The 23,104-nt window shown below is 42.7% G+C and overlaps 2 protein-coding genes across 3 annotated transcripts in view; one reads left to right on the top strand and one right to left on the bottom strand.

Moving 5' to 3' along the window:
• The window catches only part of LOC122541615 (zinc finger protein 271-like), a 28,996-nt gene extending 26,871 nt beyond the window's left edge, over positions 1–2,125 (bottom strand). Inside the window, exon 1 of the mRNA XM_043678509.1 lies at positions 2,108–2,125. The gene's annotated coding sequence lies outside the window, so the exon portion shown is untranslated. The remainder of the gene's footprint in view (positions 1–2,107) is intronic.
• Positions 2,126–13,566: 11,441 nt separating this feature from the next.
• On the top strand, positions 13,567–19,640 carry LOC122541613 (zinc finger protein 271-like). Of its 2 annotated transcripts, none has more exons than XM_043678503.1 (2): positions 13,567–13,601; positions 16,852–19,640. In XM_043678503.1, the coding sequence occupies exon 2, from the start codon at positions 17,328–17,330 to the stop codon at positions 18,381–18,383; it is 1,056 nt and encodes a 351-aa protein (XP_043534438.1). In that variant the 5' UTR covers positions 13,567–13,601; positions 16,852–17,327; the 3' UTR covers positions 18,384–19,640. The 2 variants fall into 2 exon arrangements, with proteins under 2 accessions (XP_043534438.1, XP_043534440.1); XM_043678505.1 differs by lacking the exon at positions 13,567–13,601 and adding an exon at positions 14,135–14,277.
• Positions 19,641–23,104: the final 3,464 nt, after the last annotated feature.

Genomic DNA, 23,104 nt, shown 5'->3' with positions numbered 1-23,104 from the left:
GACATTCAATGGTGTTGCACTCACTGAATTCCCCAGTATCAACATCCTAGGAATACCCCACACTTGCCTGGATTGGCGCAGCTTCAATAACACTCAAGAAGCTTGACACCATCCAGCACAAAGCAGCCCGCTTGTTTGGCACTATATCCACAAGCATCCACTCCCTCCTCCACCGACTCTCAGTAGTAACTGTGTATACTGCAGAAATTCACCAACATTAGACAACAGCATTCAAACCCACAACCACTTCCATTGTGAAGGACAAGGGCAGAAGATACATGAGAACAGCACCCACATGCAAGTTCACCTCCAAAGTACTCACCATCCTGACTTGGAAATATATTGCTGTTCCTTCACTGTCGATGGGCTAACGTTCTGGAATTCTCAGGCACTGTGGGTCAACACACAGTATGTGGACTGCAGCCATCCAAGAAGGCAGCACACCACCACTTTCTCAAGGGAACTAGGGACTGGCAATAAAATGTAGGCCAGTCAGCAATGTCTTCGTCCCACAGGTGAATAAAAAAACCTCAAGAGATCAAAATTTAAGGAGTGTAGAGATCCTAGAGTGATGGCCATGTAGGGCCATGGTCATTGACAATCTTTATTTTTTAGCGAGTTTTGTGTTCAAGTCCCACTCCAGGTCTTGAGCACTGAGACTGACACTACAGTGTTATAGTGAGGGAGGGCTGCACTGTCAGAGATGCTGTCTTTCAGACGGAATCTTAAACCAAAACCCCTTCTGCACTCTCTAATACCATGTAAAAGATGCACTGACAGTATTTTGAAGAACAGGGGTGTTATCCCTGGTGACCATTAAGCCCTCAGTCAACAACACGAGAACAATCATATTCTCTGGTCATTACCTCATTGCTATTTGTGCAAGCTTCCTGGGCACTCATTGGCTGCTACATTTCCTACAATAGTGACTATATTAGATTAGATTCCCTACAGTGTGGAAACAAACCCTTTGACCCAACAAGTCCACATCAACTCTTCAAAGAAACCTATATGTCTTTGGACTGTGGGACGAAACCGGAGCACCCAGAGGAAACCCATGCAGACACGAGGAGAATGTGCAAACTCCACACAGACAGTTGCCCGAGGTGGGAATTGAACCAGGTTCCTGGCAGTGTGAAGCAGCAGTGCTAACCGCTGAGCCACCGTGACTACATTTGAAAAGAACATAATTGGCTGCACTTTGGGACAACAAAGGTCAATGAGGTTCTACATGAATGCACTTTTATTTTCTGAGGAGATTAAAGAGATTGGGGTTGTGGAAGGTCTTGGAGGAATTTGAGTAGAGAGGTAACATCCAGATTCCAATTCATAGACTGAACTGACCATTCACAGTCCACAGGATAATAACCAACTCCCAACTTTCTCACACACACAAACAGAACTGAACAACAGACAATCAGCAAGAATCCTCAGACACTGCATTTCCCAAATAATTACACCTCACATTCTCATCTTCAGAAATGAGCCATCAACAAAACTCAGCCTGTAAATCAGAAGGGAAATGTTTCCAACAAACACACTCAATATCCAACACACAGTTCCAGTCAAATAGTTTAGCACAAAGCACCACCCATAAACAAGTCTCTCAGCTGGATCTTCTCACAGAACACAGGGGATATTTCCACCCTTGATTCTGGTACGTGTATGGAATGAACTGCCAGAGGATGTGGTGGAGGCTGGTACAATTGCAACATTTAAGAGGCATTTGTATGGGTATATGAATAGGAAGATTTTGGAGGGATATGGGCCAGGTGCTGGCAGATGGGACTAGATTGGGTTGGGATATCTGGTCGGTGTGGACAGGTTGGACCAAAGGGTCTGTTTCCATGCTGTACATCCCTATGACTCTATGACTTTCTCGAAGCTTAGGAAACTGACCAGTGATATGGAGGTGACATTGAGCAGCAGATCAGGTGGCGATTTAAACTTGTCATTGTCCCATCTGAATAAAGCCTCACTTAATACTGCTATTGTCTCAGTTTTCCTGGTAAATGTTTGACACATATTTTTCATGTGGGAATGGCATTTTTCATAGAAAATAGAAGGAAGAGTCAAAATGATGATGGCTGATCATCCAATTCATTACCCTATTCCCTTTTACTCCCAAGATCCTTTCTTCTTTGTCATCCGAAGAACCACGCATCAAACTCTTTCTTGAAAACGTTCAATGTTTTGGCCTCAGTCATTTTCTGCAGCAGAGGGTTCTACAGGTCTGTGGAATTCCACTCTGAAGAAATTGCAGAAGATATGGATTGAAGAGATGTGTCCCTGTCAATGGTAGTGCCATTGTTGCAAGACTGCCAGCCGCATCCCACCCTCGAGGCCATCGCTTTCCCTACTCACCAAGGTCATCCTTCTCCTTGTCATCATCGTTCCCCCTTCTTATCCTCATTGTGTTTCCCTTGTGCTTCAAAGTAAATCAACATAGCACAAAAAAGGGGATTTTTTTTTGTTTCATTCATGGGATGTAGATGTCACTGGCTGGACCAGCATTTATTGCTCATTCTAAATTGCCCAGGGGGCAGTTCCACATTGCTGTGGGTCTAGAGTTACATGAAGACCACACCAGGTAAGGATGGCCGATTACCTTCCCTAAAGGATATTAGTGAACCAGAGGATTTTTTCTTGAAATCAGCAATGGTTTTATGTCACCATTAAATTCTTATTTCCAGGCTATTGAATTCAAACTCCACCATCTGCCTGGTGATAATACCACTTGGCCATTGCCAACTCCAGTTGACCAGTCGTAGCCTTCTGCAGAAGCAATTCACCTTTTGCCATTTGCCAGCTTTCTCCCACGACCCACCACTTTTTTTCTTGAAAGTGATCAATTCCCTTTTGAATCTCAATGAACCTGCCGCCAACAGTCTCTCAGGCGGAAATCCTCAGTCCTCCCTGCATGGAAAGTTTTTTTTTCCCCCTCAGGTCACCATCGATTCATATCTGTGATATCCCTGATACTCTGGGAAGGAAGACGATGATGATGAGGAGCTGAAGGGAGATTCTCGTGAGGAGGGAAGGAGGAGGAAAGAGAGGATTTGGGCTGATGAAATATTTAGGGCAACGGGCTCGAAGGGAAAGAAACTGCGATCCTGGCTCCCGCCGCCGGGGGCCGGCAGAGGCCGCCATTTACAGGGGCGCACTTCCAACTGCGGCACTGCGCACGTGACAGACACTCCGGCTCGCGCGCTCAGAATCGAACTCCTAAAAGCTGGGCGTCCAACCGCCGACGCGCGGGTCAGAACTGCAACTCTCGTCAGTCACCGCGGGCCAGCTCTCCGCGATTCTATACAATTGTCTCTCGTTGCGCATGCGCAATGCCGGCATGCAGCATGGGTAATGTAGTTCGGAGCGGGATTGTGAGCGGTTTGGATGAATTGAGCTGAGTCCCTGTGGGGGGTTTAAACAACCTCAGTGAAGGGGGAGTTTTCTGGGCTTGGGGCTGTAATTCAGTCATGTTTGAGGAGATGGCCTGTCCCTCCCTCCATCAAACACAGGAAGGCACTGCCAGTAAAAATCTCCCCAACATTGTCTCACCAAACGTGAGTTTTCGTTGCAATTTCTGACATATTTCTGGAGATGTTCGGTTTTCACAAGGAATTGAAGTGTTGAGTTTCTTTGTGTGAAACCCGCTCTAATGGTCACTGTGGAGTGTCGAACGTCTATTGTCCCATCAGATAGATTACATCCCCTTGTTATTGATCACTGCAACCAACAATTTGTTGTTGAGGTTTTATGGTCAATGTGTCATAGAGGTGGACAGCACGGCAAGAAATCCTTCAGTCCAACTTGTCCATGCTAACCAGATATCCTAAATTAATCTAATCCCATTTGGCAGCACTTGGCCCATACCCCTCCAAACCCTTCCTATTCATATACCCATCCAGGTGCCTTTTAAATGTCGTAATGGTACCAGCCTCCACCACTTCCTCTGGCAGCTCATTGTGTGAAACAATTGCCCCTTAGGTCCCTTTTGAATCTTTCTCCCGTCACCCTAAGCCCATGCCATTTTGACTTTCTCAGTAATTTCAACAGCAAGGTGAATTTGGGCTCTGAGCTGAATTCCTGATTGGTTTGGTCTCCAGATACAGAGAATGGCAAAGAGTGCATTTCAGACATGTGGAGGGTATACATACTCTTACACAGCTCATGGGGAACTATTGTTGAGAAAGATCCAGATTCTGATATTTTCAATATCGGTAATTGGTTTTGTCTTTTGTTTTTAGGTTAGTTCCTCAGAATCCGTAATACTGTCACATTTGGAGTTCCTCAGATGGTAAGTTTGCTGCTAATCAATTCTAAAAGGATTACTCGCAACATGAATGAGAGGGTAATATTTAACAATCTCTGCTCCCACTCCACCACCTCAATCAGCATTCATGGTGTTGTACAATGGAGAATTTGGCGGAGCCATTTTCACAGCTACTGATGGGCCCCAATAACTGTGAAGATATTAAACTCAGAACAGGTTCAAGTTGATGAGGAGAAGCCAGAAGATCTCGTTGAATTGAACTTTCAGAAGGGTTTCAATATGATCCCCACATAAATGATTAGCATGTTAAGTTAAACTGTATGGAATTGTTGGTGGTGTACTGACATAGATATAGAACCGGTTGCAAGTACAAAAAACAAAGAATAGGAATAAACAGGTCATTTCCAAATGGTAGCCAGTGACTACCGTCATTGTCTGTGTTTGGCGCCAGCAATTCATAACACAGATTAATGATTTTGATCTTGGAACTGTTATGCACTGTAGTTGATGTATATTCTGTTTGTGCAGCATCCCATTTTGAGGTGAATCATGTGAGCACTGGTGAATCATCAGTCAGGTTATAAACTTGTTCAGACTTGTTTCGGATTCTTAGAGAGAGGCATAGCTTTTGAATAAAGCTTTGGGTTGCAGCAAAGTTCGTATGTTCTTAAGTCCTGGCTGGAGGCAGGTAACTGCCAAGCACAGAATGACTGGCAACGTGGGAGGGATTGATCATTGTGACAGAGAAGATTAAAAAAAGGAATTCTGATTCTGCAGTGATTGTAATAAGATCAACCAGCTGGACCTCCCAGAATATGAGTTCCCTGATTGGGGCTGTTAACAGCCCCAATCAGGGAGCCCTGAGTAAAACTGGAGGGTCAGAGATATTGCCACTCTGATAACTGACTTGGACTCAGGCAGAAGTGAAGTCAAGAACTATTCATGTATAAATAAAGAGTGACTTAGTGACGGGTTATTTCAATGCAATGAGGGAAAAGTGTGATCATGAAGAAACTTGTTCGTAACAGTCACCTTTGAGTTGATTTGCTTTGATTGATAACTGTCATGAGTACCAAGGTACAGTGAAAAGTGTTGGCTTATGTGCTTTGCAGGCATATGGTACTACACAAGTGCATCAGGGCAACAGAATAGAATGCAGGATACAATGGACCAGCTGTCAAGAAAGTGATCTTTCAACGGGAGAGATCAATATTAACATTAAAGTGGTCCATTCAGAAGTCTGATAACAGCAGGGAAGAAGCTGTTATTGAATCTGTTCACACGTGTACGCAAACTTTTATATCTTCTGCCTGACGGAAGAGGGTTGACGAGAATATTACTGGGGCGGGAAGGGTCTTCGATCATGTTGGTTGCTTTCTTGGTGCAGCAGGAAGTATAGATGAGGCTCATTTGCGTAATGGACTGGTCTGTGTTCACAATTGTCTATAGTTTCTTTCGGTCTTGGGAGGAGCATTTGCCATGCCATGCTGTGATGCACCCAAAAAGAATGCTTTCTCTGTTGCAGCTATAAAATTTGTAAGAATTTTTATGGACATGTGATTTCTTGACCATATTGTCAACATGGGTGGACTAGGACAGATTATTGGTATTTGTGACTCCAAGGAATTGATGCTCTTGACCATCTCCACCTCAGCACCATTTCTTCCTAAAGTCAATGGCCAGCTTCTTCGTTTTGCTGGTGTTGATGGAGAGATTGTTGTCTTTACACCATGCTGTTCAGCACTGCATATCTCATTCTTGTACTCTGTCTCGCTGTTGTTCATTTTAACCCAAAACAGTGGCTTTGCCATCAAACCTGTAAATGGAGTTGGCGTGGAATTTGGCCACACAGTTGTGTGTGTATAAGGGGTATAGTAGGGGGCTGAGTATTGAGCCTTGTGGGGCTCAATACTCAGTGTTGAGGATTTTCATTGTCGCATATCATTATTGATGGCGGTCTGTTGATGTAAGCATTTCTTACATCATGCCTTGTTCAACCCTGTTGTGAAGAACTGGGCCCAATATGTGGAAAGAATGTGTTATTTTTTCCAGGCAAATGACATTGTAGCTGACACAAATTAATTAGTAATTCTCCTGAAAGCCTGTGGGGCTGCAGTTTTTTTTCGGTTATTAGGAGCCCAACTTTCCCTGAGGCACCAGATGCTAAATCCTTTCAAGAATTGACGGATATTGTCAAGGAACATCATGACCCCAAGTTTCCTCTAATTCTAAGAAGCTATTATTTTTACTCAGCAATTTGAGGACCGGGAGAATTCGGATTGGAGTTTTGACTAGGTTAAGGCAGTTGACAGAAGCCTGTAACTTTGGTTTAACCCTTAATGGAATACTTAGAGACTGTCATTAATATGCAATTAATGATGTAATCATTGCAAAAATACCTATTAGCTGAAGCTCAACTGGCCTTTAAACAGACATGACATCTGGCTTTATCTCTGGAAAATGAGGCAAATGGAGCATATGAGTTGCTGGGTATTCCGATGGTGTTTTTCCAAGGGGGACCGATGCCTAACACGGGAAAACTGTGTTCCACATCCCTCAAATGACCTACTTGGGCTAGAGAGTTGTCAAGGCCAAGTTACACCCATTAGAAGATAAAATGAGGGCGATCAAAGATGCCCAGCTCCCACATCGGTACAGGGGCTTAGGTCAATTCTTATGTCGGTCAATTATTATGGAAAGTTCATACGTAAACCGGTCTCCATGCTGGCACCTTTGCACCAACTCCTTTTTTTAAAAAAAGGGTCAGCCTTGGAAGTTGTTGCACAGACAAGAAACAGTTGTTATTCTCAAAGGGTTTGGACACTATGATCCCAAGAAAGATCTGGTATTAACATGAGATGCCTCCCCGTATGGCATCAGAATGGTATTAGCTCATAGGCGGCCTAATGGAGAGAAACAACAAACAGCATTTGCATCCAAGACTTTGGCTAATGCGGAGTGTAAATATGCTCAGAAAGAGAAAGAAGCAGTGGTGGTCATATTTGGAGTCAAGAAGTTCCACCAGTGCATTTATGGATGAAAATTTGTGATAATCACAGACCACAAGCCATACTTAGTCTGCTTAAAGGGGACATGGCAGTGCCACCCAAAGCTTTAGGCTGCATTCAGTAGTGGGCTCTAATACTAAGTGCTGAAAATTAGAAGTTAGAACTCAAAGTTAGGGTGGAACGGTGGCTCATTGGTTAGCATTACTGCCTCACAGCTCCAAGAACCTGGGTTTGATTCCAGCCACAGGCAACTATCTGTGTGGAGTTTGCATATTCTCCCCGTGTCTGCGTGGGTTTCTTCCAGGTGCTTCAATTTCCTCACAGTCTGAAGATGTGCAGGTTAGGTGAATTGGCCACGCTAAATTGCCCATAGTGTTCAGGGATGTGTAGGTTAGGTACATTAGTCATGGAAAAATATAGAGTAATAGGGTTGGGGAATGGGTCTGGATGGGATACTCTTCAGAAGGTTGGTGTGGACTTGTTGGATCAAATGGCCTGTTTCCACACTGCAGGGATTCTATTCTATTCTATTCATATCATCTGGGCGGCTGAGTAGTAGCCTGCCAGTAGCAGATACAACACTGGTGGTACACCCAATGGAAGAGTCTGTCATGCTATTAAATCTTCCGGACGTGGTCCCAGTCACAGCTGACAATATCACACTTTGGACTCAGAACGATCCAGTCCTTTCAAAACTGAAACAACTAGCAGCGACTGGTGGAAACCAAAGGGCCAATACAACTAGAATTGAACATTTTTTGAACTTGGAGAGACCAGCTCACAGTGGAGGACAGCATATTGTTATGGGGAACAAGAGTCATTGCCCTGAGCATAAGTTTCTGCCAAATCCTGGCTGAACTCCCACCAGGCCCATCCAATGGTCTCCAAAATGAAGATGTTGGCAAGAGGTTATGTCTGGTGACCAGGTTTGGATCCAGACAAAGCTGCATTGGTGGGGCTGTGCCCAGAGTGCCAACAAGGACAAAAGATTACTGCCAGTAACTCCCCCACACCCATGGAAATAGCCTGATAAACCTTGGACTCTGTTGTACAGTTCATTTTGCTACAAAATATGTTTTGTTAATGCAAATTCACTCCAACGCGATTGACAAATCGGGGACACTGCTTCTGAAGCGTGAACTTTTAAACATGTGTTGATTGTAATGTAATTACATCGAACACTTTTTTAAGCATTGTTTCTAAAACTCGATTTTTCTATAACATGGGTTGCACAAGAACCACAACCATTTTGTTATAGAACTATGTGTCTATCCGGTTCTTTCATGGGTTCAATGTTTTTACTTACTGTAGACCCCACTCAAAGAAGTGGATAGTGCATAGGATCCATTCGTCAAATTCAGGGATGATAATAGAAAACTGTGCGCATCGTTTTCAATACACTAACTCCTGGAAGTATTGGTCACAGATAATGGACTACAATTTACCAGCTGGGAACTTGGATATTTCCTAAAGCCGAATGATATTCAGTATATAAGGACAGCTCCATATCATCCATCATCTAATTGCCCAGTCCAAACTTTGAAGGCAGGCTTGAAGAAACAGCCTGCCTTCAGCCTTACTAGATATCGAAGGGTCTGTTTCCATGCTGTACATCTCTATGACTCTATATCAAACTGTCCAAGTTCCTGTTTGATTATAGGAGCACCCCACCTACACCATCAGAGTTGCTACTGAATAGAAGACTCTGCATGAGGCTAAGTCTGATCTTCCTGGACCTGAGAGGGAGGGTGAAACGACATCATGAATGCCAATACTAGATACTGGACTTCACCAAGTGAGAGAGAGAGGTAGTTAGATACAGGACACAAAGTTTGGTATAAGAATCACAGAAATGGCCTCACATAGGTTGATCATGCTTCTTACCCAAGGTCAGAACCAGTGACGTATAAAGTTCGTGTAGGTCTGAAGGTCCCACTTGGACCATATGAATGCCACAAATTTGCAAACGGTGCAGGAGCAAAACATGGCCTGCCCGTTGGAACAACCAGAAAGGCGATCAGAACCAGTGGGTTCACCCTCTCCGTCAGGTGTCGATGAGTCCTTGGAATTGCAGATAAACATGACGGATGTCTATTGTTCCTGTTGGAAAAAGAGAGTAAAATTCTATCAAGGTGTTCTAGGTGCAAGAGGTGACCTCCTATGCGTTAAACAGTGCCCGAGTTGGAGCAACCTGACTCTGTGCTAAAACAGTCTAGGAGACTCTCCAAGAAAAAGCACCGGCCTGTGGCCTTGGACTCACAGAAGCAGGGATGTAGAGATCGTAATGAGGTCAGCCAGGTGGACCTCTTAGAATATGAGTTCCTGATTTGACCAAATTAACAGCCCCAATCAGGGACCCCTGGCTGACAGATAAAAAGGGGATGTTTTACCGCAGTTAGGCGGTAGCGTGGGGGTTTTAAAAAATTTTTTAAAAAAAGGTGTATCTGAGGTTCTATAAAAAAGGGGATGCTTGCTCCATTCAAAAAAAATAGGGGATGCTGGAAATATTGCCACTCCATGCCCCTCCAAGGTGAAATGCATATATTTTGGGTTGTGCTTAGATTGGATGGACACAGCATCAAAATAACGATGGGTGGGAATGAGGGGGCCAGTTTCAATTGCTCCTGAAACATTTTACAACCAAACTCTGAGATATCTGCCAATGAGCATCACCCTCAGGGCACAGATGGAGCACCAAAAAGTTTGAAGGCTCACACTGATCCAGAACCCAACTGTCTGCAAGTAAAGGCAGATCTGATGAGGTTGGTAGACAGCAGTGATCTCAAACCAGTGACTTGGCAACCCTGATTGTATCACAATGTGCAGCTAAATACCTATTGCCCTTGATTGAAGATCTGTTCAGTTGCCCAGGAGGGGTGCAAAAATTCACAAAGGTGGATCTTTCACAGGCCATCTTGCAGATATGGGTAGCTGCTGAACCCCAACACTTTCTGACTATACTCACTCATCAGGATTTGTTTTGCTATAAAAGGCTCCTCTTTGAGGTCACATCAGCTCCAGCCTAATTTTAGAGGCCTGTGGATCAAATCCTAAGTGGACTGAAAAGGATATAAATCTACCTTGATGATACCTTGATCACTGGAACAGCACTTTAGAAGTCTGGAGGAGACCCTAAAATGTCTGCAAGAACACTGGTTACACGTTTAAACAAAAGAAAAGTGGGACTTCTTCCAGAACTCGATTGAATAATTAGGGCACATCAACACCAGCAAAGAGCTTCACAAGGCACCAGTGATAATGGAGGCAATCAATGGAGCTCCTCAGCCGACTAAGGTGTCCCAACTAAGGTCTTTCCTGGGCCTTGTGAATTATTATGAAAATTCTTTCAAAGATTTCATGCTTTTGAAGTCATAACACAAGCTTCTACGCACAGGTCAATCTTGGAAATGGAACCCTGACTGACATCTCACTATCAAATAAGTACTCCAGAGATCAGACGTCTTGATTCATTTCAACATTAGGTTGAATGCCTTGCAAGTGGCATGTGAAATCATTTTATGGAATTGGTGCATACACGAGAATGTGCAAACTCCACACAGACAGCTGCCTGAGGCTGGAATCGAACTTGGGACCCTGGCGCTGTGAGGCAGTAGTGCTAACCACTGAGCCACCGTGCCGCCCCTTAGTTGTGCTAAGCTTGCACAAAAATCAGCTACACTGCCCATTATCGCCGTTACACCTCTGGGAATGGCTTAAAATGCCATGGTAATGTGTCAATATTGATTTTACCAGCCTGCCTAAGGGTCAAATGCTGCTAGTGGTAGTTGATCCTCATTCTGAGCAGCCAGAAGTGACAGTAATGAAATCCACTTCTGCAAACCTGACCAACTGGATGACATGTTAATCAGATTCAATAATCCTGATCAGGTTGTTTGTGACAATGGTCCTTGTGCAGGAATTTACTGATTATGGCATTCGACACATTAATTTGGTGCTCTATCATTCCTCAACGTTTTCTTGTGAAAGTATTTGTGCAATCGTCAGAGAACTCGTTGAAAGCATCACAGGGGGTGGGGTTACTAGTTCATTGAGTAAACAATTTCCTGGCCGTGTACTGAAACACACCACAAGGCAACACCCAGATTCCTCCACATAAAACCTATTTGGGAAGAAGTTACGATCCACATGCAACCTGTTGCTACCTTATGAAATGCATGAGATTGTCAAGAAGAACCAGTGAGCCCAGGTGTCCCAAAGGGAAAGGCTCCAATAGGTGCTCTTTTCATTGGTGACCAAGTACTGACCCAGAAGTACAACATGGTTGGCAAGTGAGTACTTGCCACAGGCCCTGGCATAGATGGATCCTGGGATGTTCAGACCTGGGATGAGATTGTATGGTGAAGGCATGCTGACCAATCGTTAGGTGTTGGAACCACCCATCATCCACAGTGGCTCAAGAAGAGGGCTCTGTCTTATTTCATGAAGATAGCACACTGATCCCAGATCAATCCAACATAGTCAATGAGGATTTTGCCCCTGTAGAAGAAAATGTCTGTCCTTCCCTCTTCACTTGAGGTTCCCGGTACAGCAAAGGGGAATCCTGCACCGAAAGTATGAAGATAGGTGGCTCAAAGCAACATATAGGTGTCTGCCATATAGGTTCTGTCTTATTAGATAGCATCGCCTGTTTGTTGTATCTAATAGAAACATATACCTCAGCCTTGTAATTAGTTTTGCTCTTTGTGTGTGTGTGTCTATATATATATATATATGTATGTATGTTATATCTGGAACTATGAAAGTTCTATGATTTATTTAAGGAAAGGTTTGAAAGTAAAGGATAGGGATTTTAAATATTATAGTTAATGTATATTATGTTGGGACGGTGCCTCTGTAAGAGATGAGCATTTGTGAGTCATCAGTCAAGTTGCAGACTTGTTAACAAAAACATAAATTGCTGGAGAAACTGAGCAGATCTGGCTACATCTGTGAGAAGAAAGCAGAGTTAATGTTTCAAGTCCAGTGGCTCTTCATCAGAGCAAGTACTTTGACTTGTTTCGGGTTTATAGTATGCAGAGCTTCAGAATAAAGCCATCATACTGGGTTGCAGCACACAACAAGTTTTGTATGTTCTTTAGTTCTAACTGGAATCTAGTAACTGCCCAGTATAGAATAGAAATAAATGCAATATTTCCAAGTTTACAGATGAAGAAAGCTGGGTGGGATGGTGAACTGTGAGAAAGATACAGAGATGATTTCATTTTGATTTGGACAAGTTGAGCGAGTGTGCAAATATGACAATGAATTATAAATGTGAATAAATATGAAGTTATCCATTTCAGTAACAAAAAAGGAGGGCAGTTTATTACTGACTGATAACAGATTTGGAAAGGGTAACGTGCAATGAGACCTGGGTGTTCTTGTACGTCAGTCATTTAAAATAAGTATGCAGGTGCAGCAGGTGGTGAAGAAGGCAAATGGTATATTGACCTTCATAATGAAAGGATTTGAGTAAAGGAGAAGGGATGTCTTGTCGCAATTGTATGGAGATTTGGTGAGACCACAGCTATATGCATTTTTGATCTTGTTACCTGAAGAATGATATTCCAGCTATGGAGGAAATACATGCTTTCCAGACTGATTCCTGGATGGCAAGATTGATGTATGAAGAGAGATTGGATCAGTTAGGAGAAATCTATAAAATTTGAACAGGACTAGACAGATTAAACACAGGAATGATGTTCTCGCTGACAATGGAATCCAGAACCAGAGGTCACAGTCTACAGTAAAGGAGGGGGGGTAGTCATTGAGGACTGAGATGAAGAGAAATGTTTTCACCCAAACATGGGTTAGAGGCTAAAACATGGAATGTTTGAAGAATATGTTAGACGTTGCTTTTAGAGCTAAATGGATGAAAGGATAAGAGGGAAAGGCGAAATTAGGAGACTGAGTTAGATGCTAAGCTGTGTTCAAATTGAATTGTGGCGCTGGCTCGAGGGGCTGAATGGCCTGCTCCAGTTCCGATTTTCAATGTTTTCTGTTTAATATCAAGACTACTATTTCCACACTAGAAATCTCTATCAAACATTGACCAGGACTGAGAGAGCGGCTGCCAGTACGAATGTTTTATTTAGATGAGACAATGACAAGTTTAAATCCTCACCTAATCTACTGCTCAAAGTCACCTCCATTTCCCGGTCAGTTTCCCAAATTTCAGGAAACTCATGTTGCTCCAGAAATATTTGGATTGACTGTGAGAGACGTCAATCAGAGAGCCCACCCACTCTGCCCATTGTCTCCGCTTCCTCTTCCAGAGCTGGTTCACTTCCTATAGGGACTGAAAACCAAGTGAGGAGATGGTGAGTGAAGGAGCAGCTTTTATACAAATTGTATCCCATAATATCCACACCAATCTTCAGGCAGTCTGACTATCCTGTGGGCAGTCAGGGGTGGAAATGTCCCTTATGCTGTGTGAGAAGATCCAGCTGAGAGAGCTGTTTACTCGGTGATTTGTGCTGAACTGTGTGACTGGAGCTGTATGTTGGATATTGAGTGTGTTTATTGGAAGCATTTCCCTCTGATTTCCAGGCTGAGTGTTGTTGATGGCTCATTGCTGAATATGAAAGGGTGAGGTATAATTATCTCGGAGGAGCAGAGTGTCTGAGAATTTCTACTGAATTCCTGTTGTTGTGTTCTTTTTGTGTTTTGGAAGCTAATTATTATCCTGTGCAGTGTGAATGGTCTGTTCTGTGTGTTGGGATCTGGATATTGCCTGTCTTTTCAAATTACTTTGAAGCTTCTCAACATTCTATCTTTGTAACTACCTCAGAAAACAAAAATGTGTTTTTGCATAGAACTTTAAATGACCTTTGTTTTCCCAAAGTGCATTGCATCCTGTTAACTTCCTCTCAAATGTGGACACTGGCTGTTGCTTTTCCAGCATCAACGTGTGAACAACAAGCACCCACAAGCAGCAATGTGACCAGAGAATCTGTTTCTTCATGGTGTTAATTGATGAATTCACCAGGACACCAAGTATGACTCTCCTGCTTTTCCTTAAGACACTTCCAGGGGATCTTTTGCATGACATTAGCGAGTGCAGAAGGTGCTATGGATTAAGATCATAGCTGAAAGATTTTATCTCCGACAATGCAGCATTCCCTCACTACAATACTGGTGTGTTAGCCTCCATGCTCAAGATCTGGGATGGGGCATGAGCCGACAACCCTATAAAGAGAAAAGATTGACAACCACCATGGACTTGTGCCCCTCTAGGATCTCCATACTCTCGAATTTTGATTTTTTGAGGATTTATGATTTTAATCGTTCTATCATTCATGGCTGAGTGTTCGGCTGCCCACTTTCTAAACTCTGGAATTCCCTCCCTAAATATCTCTGTTTCTGTCCTTCTCTGCCCCCTCCAATAAGGCAATCCTTAAAATCTACCACTTTAACCAAATTTTATGCTGAGATTACCTCATGCTTCAGGATCACATATTATTGACACTTCAGGAAATCACTTTGGGCCATTGGACTATGTTGAAAATGCTATATAAATGCTGGTTTTTGCTGTCATTTGTCATTGTGTACAACGCAGGAAGTGGCTGGTGTTCAGTTAGGGCAGGAGAATTTCATAAGACACGATTGTTCTAACTATAATATCGAGGATTCAACCAATCACTGACACTGAGTCAAATGCGAAAATATCCAGACATTATGGTGAGGTTTTTTTTAAAGGAGGGTCTTAAAGGAGGAAGGAGAAAGTGAGGACTGGAGGTGCTGGAGATCAGAGTTGAGAGTGTGGCGCTGAAAAAACAGTGAATGTCAGGCAGCATCCAAGGAGCAGGAGAATCGATGTTTTGGGCATAAGCCCTTCATCAGGAATTAAAGGAGGAAGACGAAGTGGAGATGTTTAGAGAAGGAATTCCAGAGCTTGGAGTCTTGGCAGCTGAAGTAGCAGCCACCAGTGGTGGTGCAATTCAGATGGAAGGTGTTCATGAGATAGAATGGGAGAAATGCAGAGATGTCAAAGGGTTGGAGGGCTGGAGGAGATTACAGAGACAGGGAGGAGCGAATCCCTGGATTAATTTGAAAACAAAGAAGAGAATTTTCAAACCACTATGTTATCAGATTGCTTTGAGAGGTAGTAAAGCCGTACAGTAAGGAAACAGACTGTTCAATCCAACTTATCCATGCCAACCGAGTTTTTCAAGCTAAACTAGTCTGATTCGCCTTCAGTCAGCCCATTTCCCTCTATTTATGTACCTATCCAAATGTCTTTTAAATGTTGTGACTGTACCTGCATCTACCAATTCATCTGGTGATTCATTCCACATACAAACCAGGTTGCCCTTCAGGTCCTTTTTAAATCTTTCTCCTTTCACCTTAAAAATATGCCCCCTCGTTTTGAACTCCCCTACCCTAGGGAAAAGGCCTTTGCTAATCACTGAGTGAGATTTCTTATGATTAGACTTGCAGAGATTGTTTGTTCAGTCACTTTCAAAGGCAGTTCTAAGTTGACCATGTTGTTTGGGACTGGAGTCACATGCGGACCAGACCAGGGAGTAGCAACAGGTAACCTTCTCCAAAGGGCAATATTAAGGTTTTAGTACAAGCTGAATGTTTTCATGTTTTTATTTTCGTTGTATTCTGGAAATGACAAATTGATTAAATCTCCCTTCACAACATGGAGTGGTTGACGTGAAGAGCTGAGATGCCTTTAAGGGGAAATTGGATAAGCACATGAGGAAGAAAGGACCTAAAGGATCTGTTGATTGGGTGAGAGGAGGTTAATGGGAAGCATAAACACCAGCATGGACCAATTGGGTTGAATGGCCTGTTTCTCTTAATAATTCTACGGATGTAACTTTCCATAGTTAGATTTGAACTCTCAATCTCTGCATTGTTAATTCAGCACCATAGTAATTTAGTTGCCAGACTTGAAGACGCACTTATTGAAATATCTTTTAAACTCCCCTTTATAAAGATTTGGTCTGAAGGCCTTGGCCTTTCCCAAAAGCCTGAGCTTGGATGTGATACTTTTGCCCAGTACTATTAATGATCGCTGAATTTGGGATGCGCAGTCTGAACAAGTGCAGTGTATCTAATTTCCCATGATTAACTCGAACCTTTCAATCAGCTACAGTGAAACAATATTTTCTTTAGCTTCTAGTACTTCCTGCTCAGTGTTTTTTCTTCAAATATATTTGAAGAATAAGGAGAAAAATGTCTAAATCTCCATTGAATTAATATTTCTCTTGAGTGTTTTCATATTAAAAGCATATTCTCAGTGTAAAACTGCTCTTTCCCAGCAGGACATGAGCTCATAGTAACTTGAGTTTGCATTACACTGTGCCTGGCTGTCTTTTTTCCATTGTTCTTATGGCATATGCAAAGATGGGGGAAAAGGTAGTAGCTATGTTATCTGGAAACAGAGGGTGTGTGACCATCTCAAGTGAGGAAAAAGAAAGGATTTGTATCGGAATACCCACACAGGGGAATAGCAGACTGGCACTCACTGTGGAACAGTCTGGAACTGAGGAGTCAGCCCCTTCAGCAAAGAAAGAGAGGGAGTTGGAGGAAATCATGTTTCGTTTTCCTGTTTTACAGAAGGATTGCACCATACTACACCAGAGAATACAGAGAGGATAGACATCGCAGAAAGATCCTGACCATCACTCAAGGAACAACAACACAACTGTGGGAGGACATCCAGTCCCTTTGCAGCATTGCTCAACACGGAGAAGGTTAGGCAGTGAAAACATCATCTGGAAATCAGTCTGGTCAGGGGAGCTTTGACATCTCACCAGTTCTGAAACTGATCAGTGGTGTGGAGCCTTCCATCAGAACCAATCTTTCTGAAGGTTCGGCAGTGGGTGATCGGTCAGGGTGAGGCTGGGAAGACGTGTGAGTGGCTCCAAGTGTGGTGAGAGTTTCAATCATTCATCAAGCCTCATGAACCACTGACTCATTTCTATAGGAGAGCGACTGTTCAAGTGTGAAGTGTGTGAGGAGGGCTCTACAGCTATTCACATTCTCCTCACATTTGGTGCATTTGTGAAAAATACTGTCAACACGACTGGCACATGGAAGAGAAACCATTCAAGTGTCAAATTTGTGATAAAACTTTTGTGAAACTGTACACCCTTCAAATACACCAGAGAGTTCACACTGGAGAAAAATCCTTCAAGTGTGAAGTCTGTGACCGAGCCTTTGCACACTCATCAACACTAGTAAATCACCGACGTATTCACACAGGGGAGAAGCCGTTCAAGTGTGACGTGTGCAATAAATCCTTTTCTAAGTCATGGAGCCTTCTCATGCATCAACCCATTCACACAGGAGAGAAGCCATTTACGTGTGAGGTATGTGACAAAGCCTTCTCCAAGTCATCAGCTCTCCGTCTACACCAACGTACTCACACAGGGGAGAAACCATTCACATGCACGATATGTGACAAGTCATTCTCACAGTTGCCAAACCTCCACACACACCAACGCAGTCACACAGGAGAGAAACCATTCATCTGTGAGGTGTGTGACAAATCATTCTCTCAGTCTTCACACCTCCGTGTACACCAACGCATTCACACTGGTGAGAAACCATTCACGTGTGCTGTGTGCAACCAGTCTTTTTCACGGTCATCGACCCTGCTTGACCATCAACGCAGTCACACAGGAGAGAAACCATACACGTGTGGATTGTGTAACAAATCATTCTCACGGCCAACACACCTCCTTGAACACCAATACATTCACACAGGGGAGAAACCTTACACATGTGAGGTGTGTGACAAATCGTTCTCGGATTCATCGACTCTCCGTACCCACCGACGAATTCACACAGGCGAGAAACCATTCACCTGTGAGGTGTGCAACAAATCATTTTCTGAGTTATCAAAACTCAGGAGACACCAGAGGATTCACACAGGTGAGAAACCATTCAGGTGTGAGGTTTGTGAGAAGGCCTTCACCCAATCCTCCACTTTCCAGAGGCACCAGAGGATTCACACTGGGGAGAAACGCTTCCAATGTGAGGTTTGTAACAAAGCTTTCACACGCTTATCAAACCTAATCATCCATCAGAAGATCCATAATGGAGAGAAAGTCTTGGAGTGTGAAGTTTCAGCAAAGCTTTCGTGACATGTCACAGCCTTTTGTTTTACTGGAGAATTCACGGGGGAGAACTCATTTAAGGGCTTTAATTTGTGAGAAGGTTTTAATTCACTCCTTCAATCTCCTGATAGGCCAGCACATTTACGCAGAGGAGAAACCATGAACATGTTTGACAAATGGGTGACAAATCATTCTTGAATTTAATGCATGCTCCATTATATTGACACAAGGGAGCAACTGGTCAGTGTGAGACAAAGCCCTTCACCAGGTAAAGGAGCCTCCTACACTAACAAACAATTGAGACTGGAGAGACTCTTCCACTGGAGAGTGTGTCCGGATTTTCCCTTCTATGAACAAGAGGAAAATACCTCAATAGTTTATGTGGCAAAGTTTATCTTCCTTTTTGAAAATATTTATGATTATCACATTCACAAAGTCAGGCAAAGTTAATTTGCTTCCCAAATCTGCATGATAAGTCTAAATTTTGCAAAAGCCTTCCAGTTTTGAAGGCCTGAGCATTTAGACCACTGGGGCCACAGGTTTTGTTGTTTCTCATCTTTTTATTTGCTTGTTGCTGCTGTCTCATTGGTGACTCACCCAAGGATTCTACCACAGGGCACTAGGGGATTGACTGGAGAGTTTCAGTTGTCCTGTGAATTTATAGTTGAGAATTTGTTCAAAATGCTGTCCATAATTTCGTAAAAAAAAAGAACCACCATCCGGGATTTTGAACATTTGACCTTAGTCAGGACCTTGGCCCTGGTAACTTGAAAACCTTCATATAATGATGATGATGATCAGCATAGTATTAGATCTCATGGGCTGCCTTCTTGAGTTGTGACCTTGGGTTAGTTTGCCCACCTCTGACATGATCTTTGTTGCCAGACAAATCCAAGAAGGATATTGAGAACAGCAACAGAAATTCTTCATTATATATCTCATTGTGAACAAAGCACTTGACAGAGTAAATCAAGGGGCTCTGTGGATTGTAGTCCGTTGATTTTGAAGTCCAAGGAACTTCAACACAATCCTGCAAGCTTCATGGTGATATGATTGTCTTGAATGGGAGATCTGAAACAAAACCTGCAAAATCCAGACCTATGTCAAACATGGTTGTGTGATAGCCCCCACTCTATTTATAGTCAACCTGACAGTGACCATTACCTCCTCAAAGATCAATTGCCCTCTGGTCAGTTTTAACTATCATCTTCAAAGTCTGTGAGAAGACACGGAATGAGGACATGCCGCAACCCAAAGGACTAGCCACACTACCATACATCAAGAGCATTTCCGAACTGACAGCCAGACTGCTGCGACCACTAGGACTCATAACAGCACACAAATCAACAGCCACTCTCAGACAACAACTCACCAGAACGAAGGACCCAATACCCAGCATGAGCAAAACCAATGTAGTAAGCCAAACAGAGAACAGCCAGGGAATTCCTAGAGGCATGGCACTCATCCACAGATTCAATCAATAAGCACATCGACCTGGACCCAAAACACCGACCACTGCAGTGGACAGCTGGAACTGACAATCGGAAGCGGCAGATTCAAACCACTACAAATGCCGGAGGAAAGATCACAGAAGCGCTTCACAGGAGGCTTCCAAGCACTGAGGATGTCACCTAGACAGGGAATGAAACGTCCGCAACACAAATTCCCAGCTCGGCGAACAGAACCACATTAACTATCATCTCTCTGTGAAACCCATTTACCTCCATCCCCTCTATGCCAAAACTAAACTGACCATCACATATGTATGTGATCCACAGTTCTCAGATGATCACAGTTTTGCAGCCCACTCTACAACAAATTTACAAACCCCTGTCAATCCTTTGTGATGAAATCCAATTTTCTGTTGTATCCATTTGTACAGGAGAAGCCAGCAATCTATGAATTGTAATATTCAGAGGACACTTAGTGCCAAGAGTTGTAAGGTAACTACATTCAATTTTGCACAGCATTACAGTTGTGGCTTCTTGCATTGTTTTCATTCAATCACCGTTAAGAGCAATTCCAGAGTTACAGTGAATTTACAAGACAAACAGAAGCAGACTCCATGCTGCTGTTAGCCCTACTGCTGGGAAGACAGCTGAATTAGAAAGGTTCTGTGCAGGCTCCCAGTAAAGAGTCCAGACCAGTTGGATGGACTCTATGTTGTTAAAACTCAGAAAGAGGTTCAGAGAATTGGATAACATCTAAATGTTGAGTCAGGGCCCTGTTTGTTATCTGGGAACTATGTTGCCTCAGAAGAATCTGAGTTGCTAAGAATTCAGTCCAGCTGAAAATGTGACCATTTGAAGAACTCACAAGGAATATTTGCTTGTTGCAACTCGACAGGATTAGAGCTTAGCTTGGTGAAGTTAGCTCTTGGTGCAAAGCTAAAGTAAGCCTGTGGATATAGGAGTGCAGTTTTGAGGTCCAAGGAAGTGTAGATGCAGGAAGAAAGAGTGATCAAACTGAACTGGAGCAGTCATTGAAGCAGTACATGACTGAGTAATTCTTGCGAAGGAGCATCAAAGACAGATCGGCAAAAGTGAAGAATTGTGACTCCTTGTGAAAATTAATGAGAGTTGATGACCCACCTTGTCACAAACATCTGTGTGTGGAGCAGGAGGTAACTGAGAAATCTCTGGCATCATACTTGGTTCTACTTGCTGTGTGATATGTGCTGTGGAGTTAATAATAACCATTTACAATGTTAGCTTCGCATGTTTGAATATAAGTTGTACCTTGTGTTGTTTGTGTTATTGCTCTGATAATGTGAAGTAAAGTTTATTGTTGTTTATTCAAATCTAAAGCATCATGATGTCTTTATTCTATTGATACATGCCGCACACCTTATATTTTGACCACTTTCAAACAAAAGTTACTGATTGTAACATGGATTTAATGGTCTGGTCTGGGATTGTAACACTCTTCAATTCTCTGTGAGAGGAAACTGGTACTGTTAAAGTTGAGATCTGAGACAACCCAGGGAATCCCTCGTAAGCCTTTCTCTTGGTTCGTCCCGGAGATCGTACTCTTTGGTAGTGTGGAATAAAAAAACCTTTTACAGGCAGTTTAGTTTAATTTACTATTAGCATAATTGTTACAACATAACACTGATACCTAAAGCTAAACTAACTAGGTTCTAATAACCTGGGAGAGTAGGTTACCAGCTCTTCCAGTGCCCTAGCAGGCTACTACGATGTACTGCTACAAAGTGGCTTCCTTTGTACAAACGTTTATGAAAATATTGCATGTTCTTAATTAGACAGATAACAGTGAAAGATAATAATTCGTAAGGAAGAAAGGTTAATTGACAGGACTGTGTATGCTTGACTGATCACTCCTAAGGGCCCTAAGCCATTCATCAGGGAAAAATGTGCCCAGCCGAGTTTGGCACCCGCAAGCGAGATAAACTCCGATCATAAAGAGGTACCAGTCTGAGCTAATTGGAGAGTTCATAAGGTAACCTTGCACAGCTCACATGTCAGATACAATTTTTTTACAAAATGGCTTCTTAGCAAGGAGGGCAAACTTTTGACCATAAAATGGCTTCCTGACACATTGTGCTAGAATCTCTTCAATGTTAGGCCTAGAATAATTTCTAAGCTAGGAGCAGACTCCTGCTTTTTAAGCACTGAATTGTTCTGTACCTGAGGCTGAGATGTTACTGTAAGGATGCATTTAAACTGATACATTAGTCTTGAATTAAACATGCTTTCTTTTGAGGGTTGTGATTCAAATTCAAATGAGACATAAGATCTGATTAGTTAGAATTGATAGTGGGGCGGTCTGTAGAGTGGTCTGAAAGAACACCAAGTAAGTTAAAGCTTCATCAATATTACCTTTTACAGAATGATTTGGAGATGCCGGTTGTTGGACTGGGATGTACAAAGTTAAAAATCACAACACCAGGTTATAATCCAACAGGTTTAATTGGAAGCACACTAGCTTTCGGAGCGACCAAGGAGCGTTGCTCCGAAAGCTAGTATGCTTCCAATTAAACCTGTTGGACGATAACCTGGTGTTGTGTGATTTTTAACCTTTTACAGAGTTTGTATTTAATAACCAGTAATGGCTACTCAATATCATCATAAAGTTTCAAAAATGCAATTAAATTCAATCCATAGCAGGTAAGCACTGAGTTAATTTTCTACTGGCTTCAGCAGACTCATCACTAAAATGGTTCTCTCTCTAATGTCCTTTTGAACTCTCAAGTCAGGGACTTGCAACAGTAAAGATGTTTTTCTCTCTGTGTCTGCCCCACTTGCAAGGGAAGTAAGAATCCATTATAATTGACAGGACCTAACCATCAATTACAAGGCTTTTGATAGTACCGAGTTTCATTTCAGGGTCTGAATCTAACACTTTCATTAATTTCACAAGGGAACGGCCATGAATGTTATCACTTGGTGTCCTGTTCACACAGATTCACTGATGTTAAGGCAAATGTTCTTAATTGCCTTAGAGTATCCTGTTATCACTTGGTGAGCCTAGATGTTTTTATCTTCACCCCCTTTTTCTGAGCCTTCCGGCCTGTTCTGTCTATTTTCTAGTGTGCAGCAAATGTGTTCTGTAATTTGGCATTACATTTAGTCTAAATGTTTAAAGACAGGTTTTAAGGCTACAGACTTTCTCAGTACTGCCCTTGAATTTTGCCAAAACCAAACTCTTATCAATCCATGAAATATCAGCCAACTATATATGTTGACATAGGGACTTTGGAATATATTTTTTAACTTTTCAGACCTTGA

The sequence above is a fragment of the Chiloscyllium plagiosum genome, chromosome 37, assembly GCF_004010195.1.
Source record: "Chiloscyllium plagiosum isolate BGI_BamShark_2017 chromosome 37, ASM401019v2, whole genome shotgun sequence".
NCBI lineage: Eukaryota > Metazoa > Chordata > Chondrichthyes > Orectolobiformes > Hemiscylliidae > Chiloscyllium > Chiloscyllium plagiosum.
Note: the sequence above shows the minus strand (reverse complement) of the source record. Positions and strands in the feature narration are given on the sequence as shown.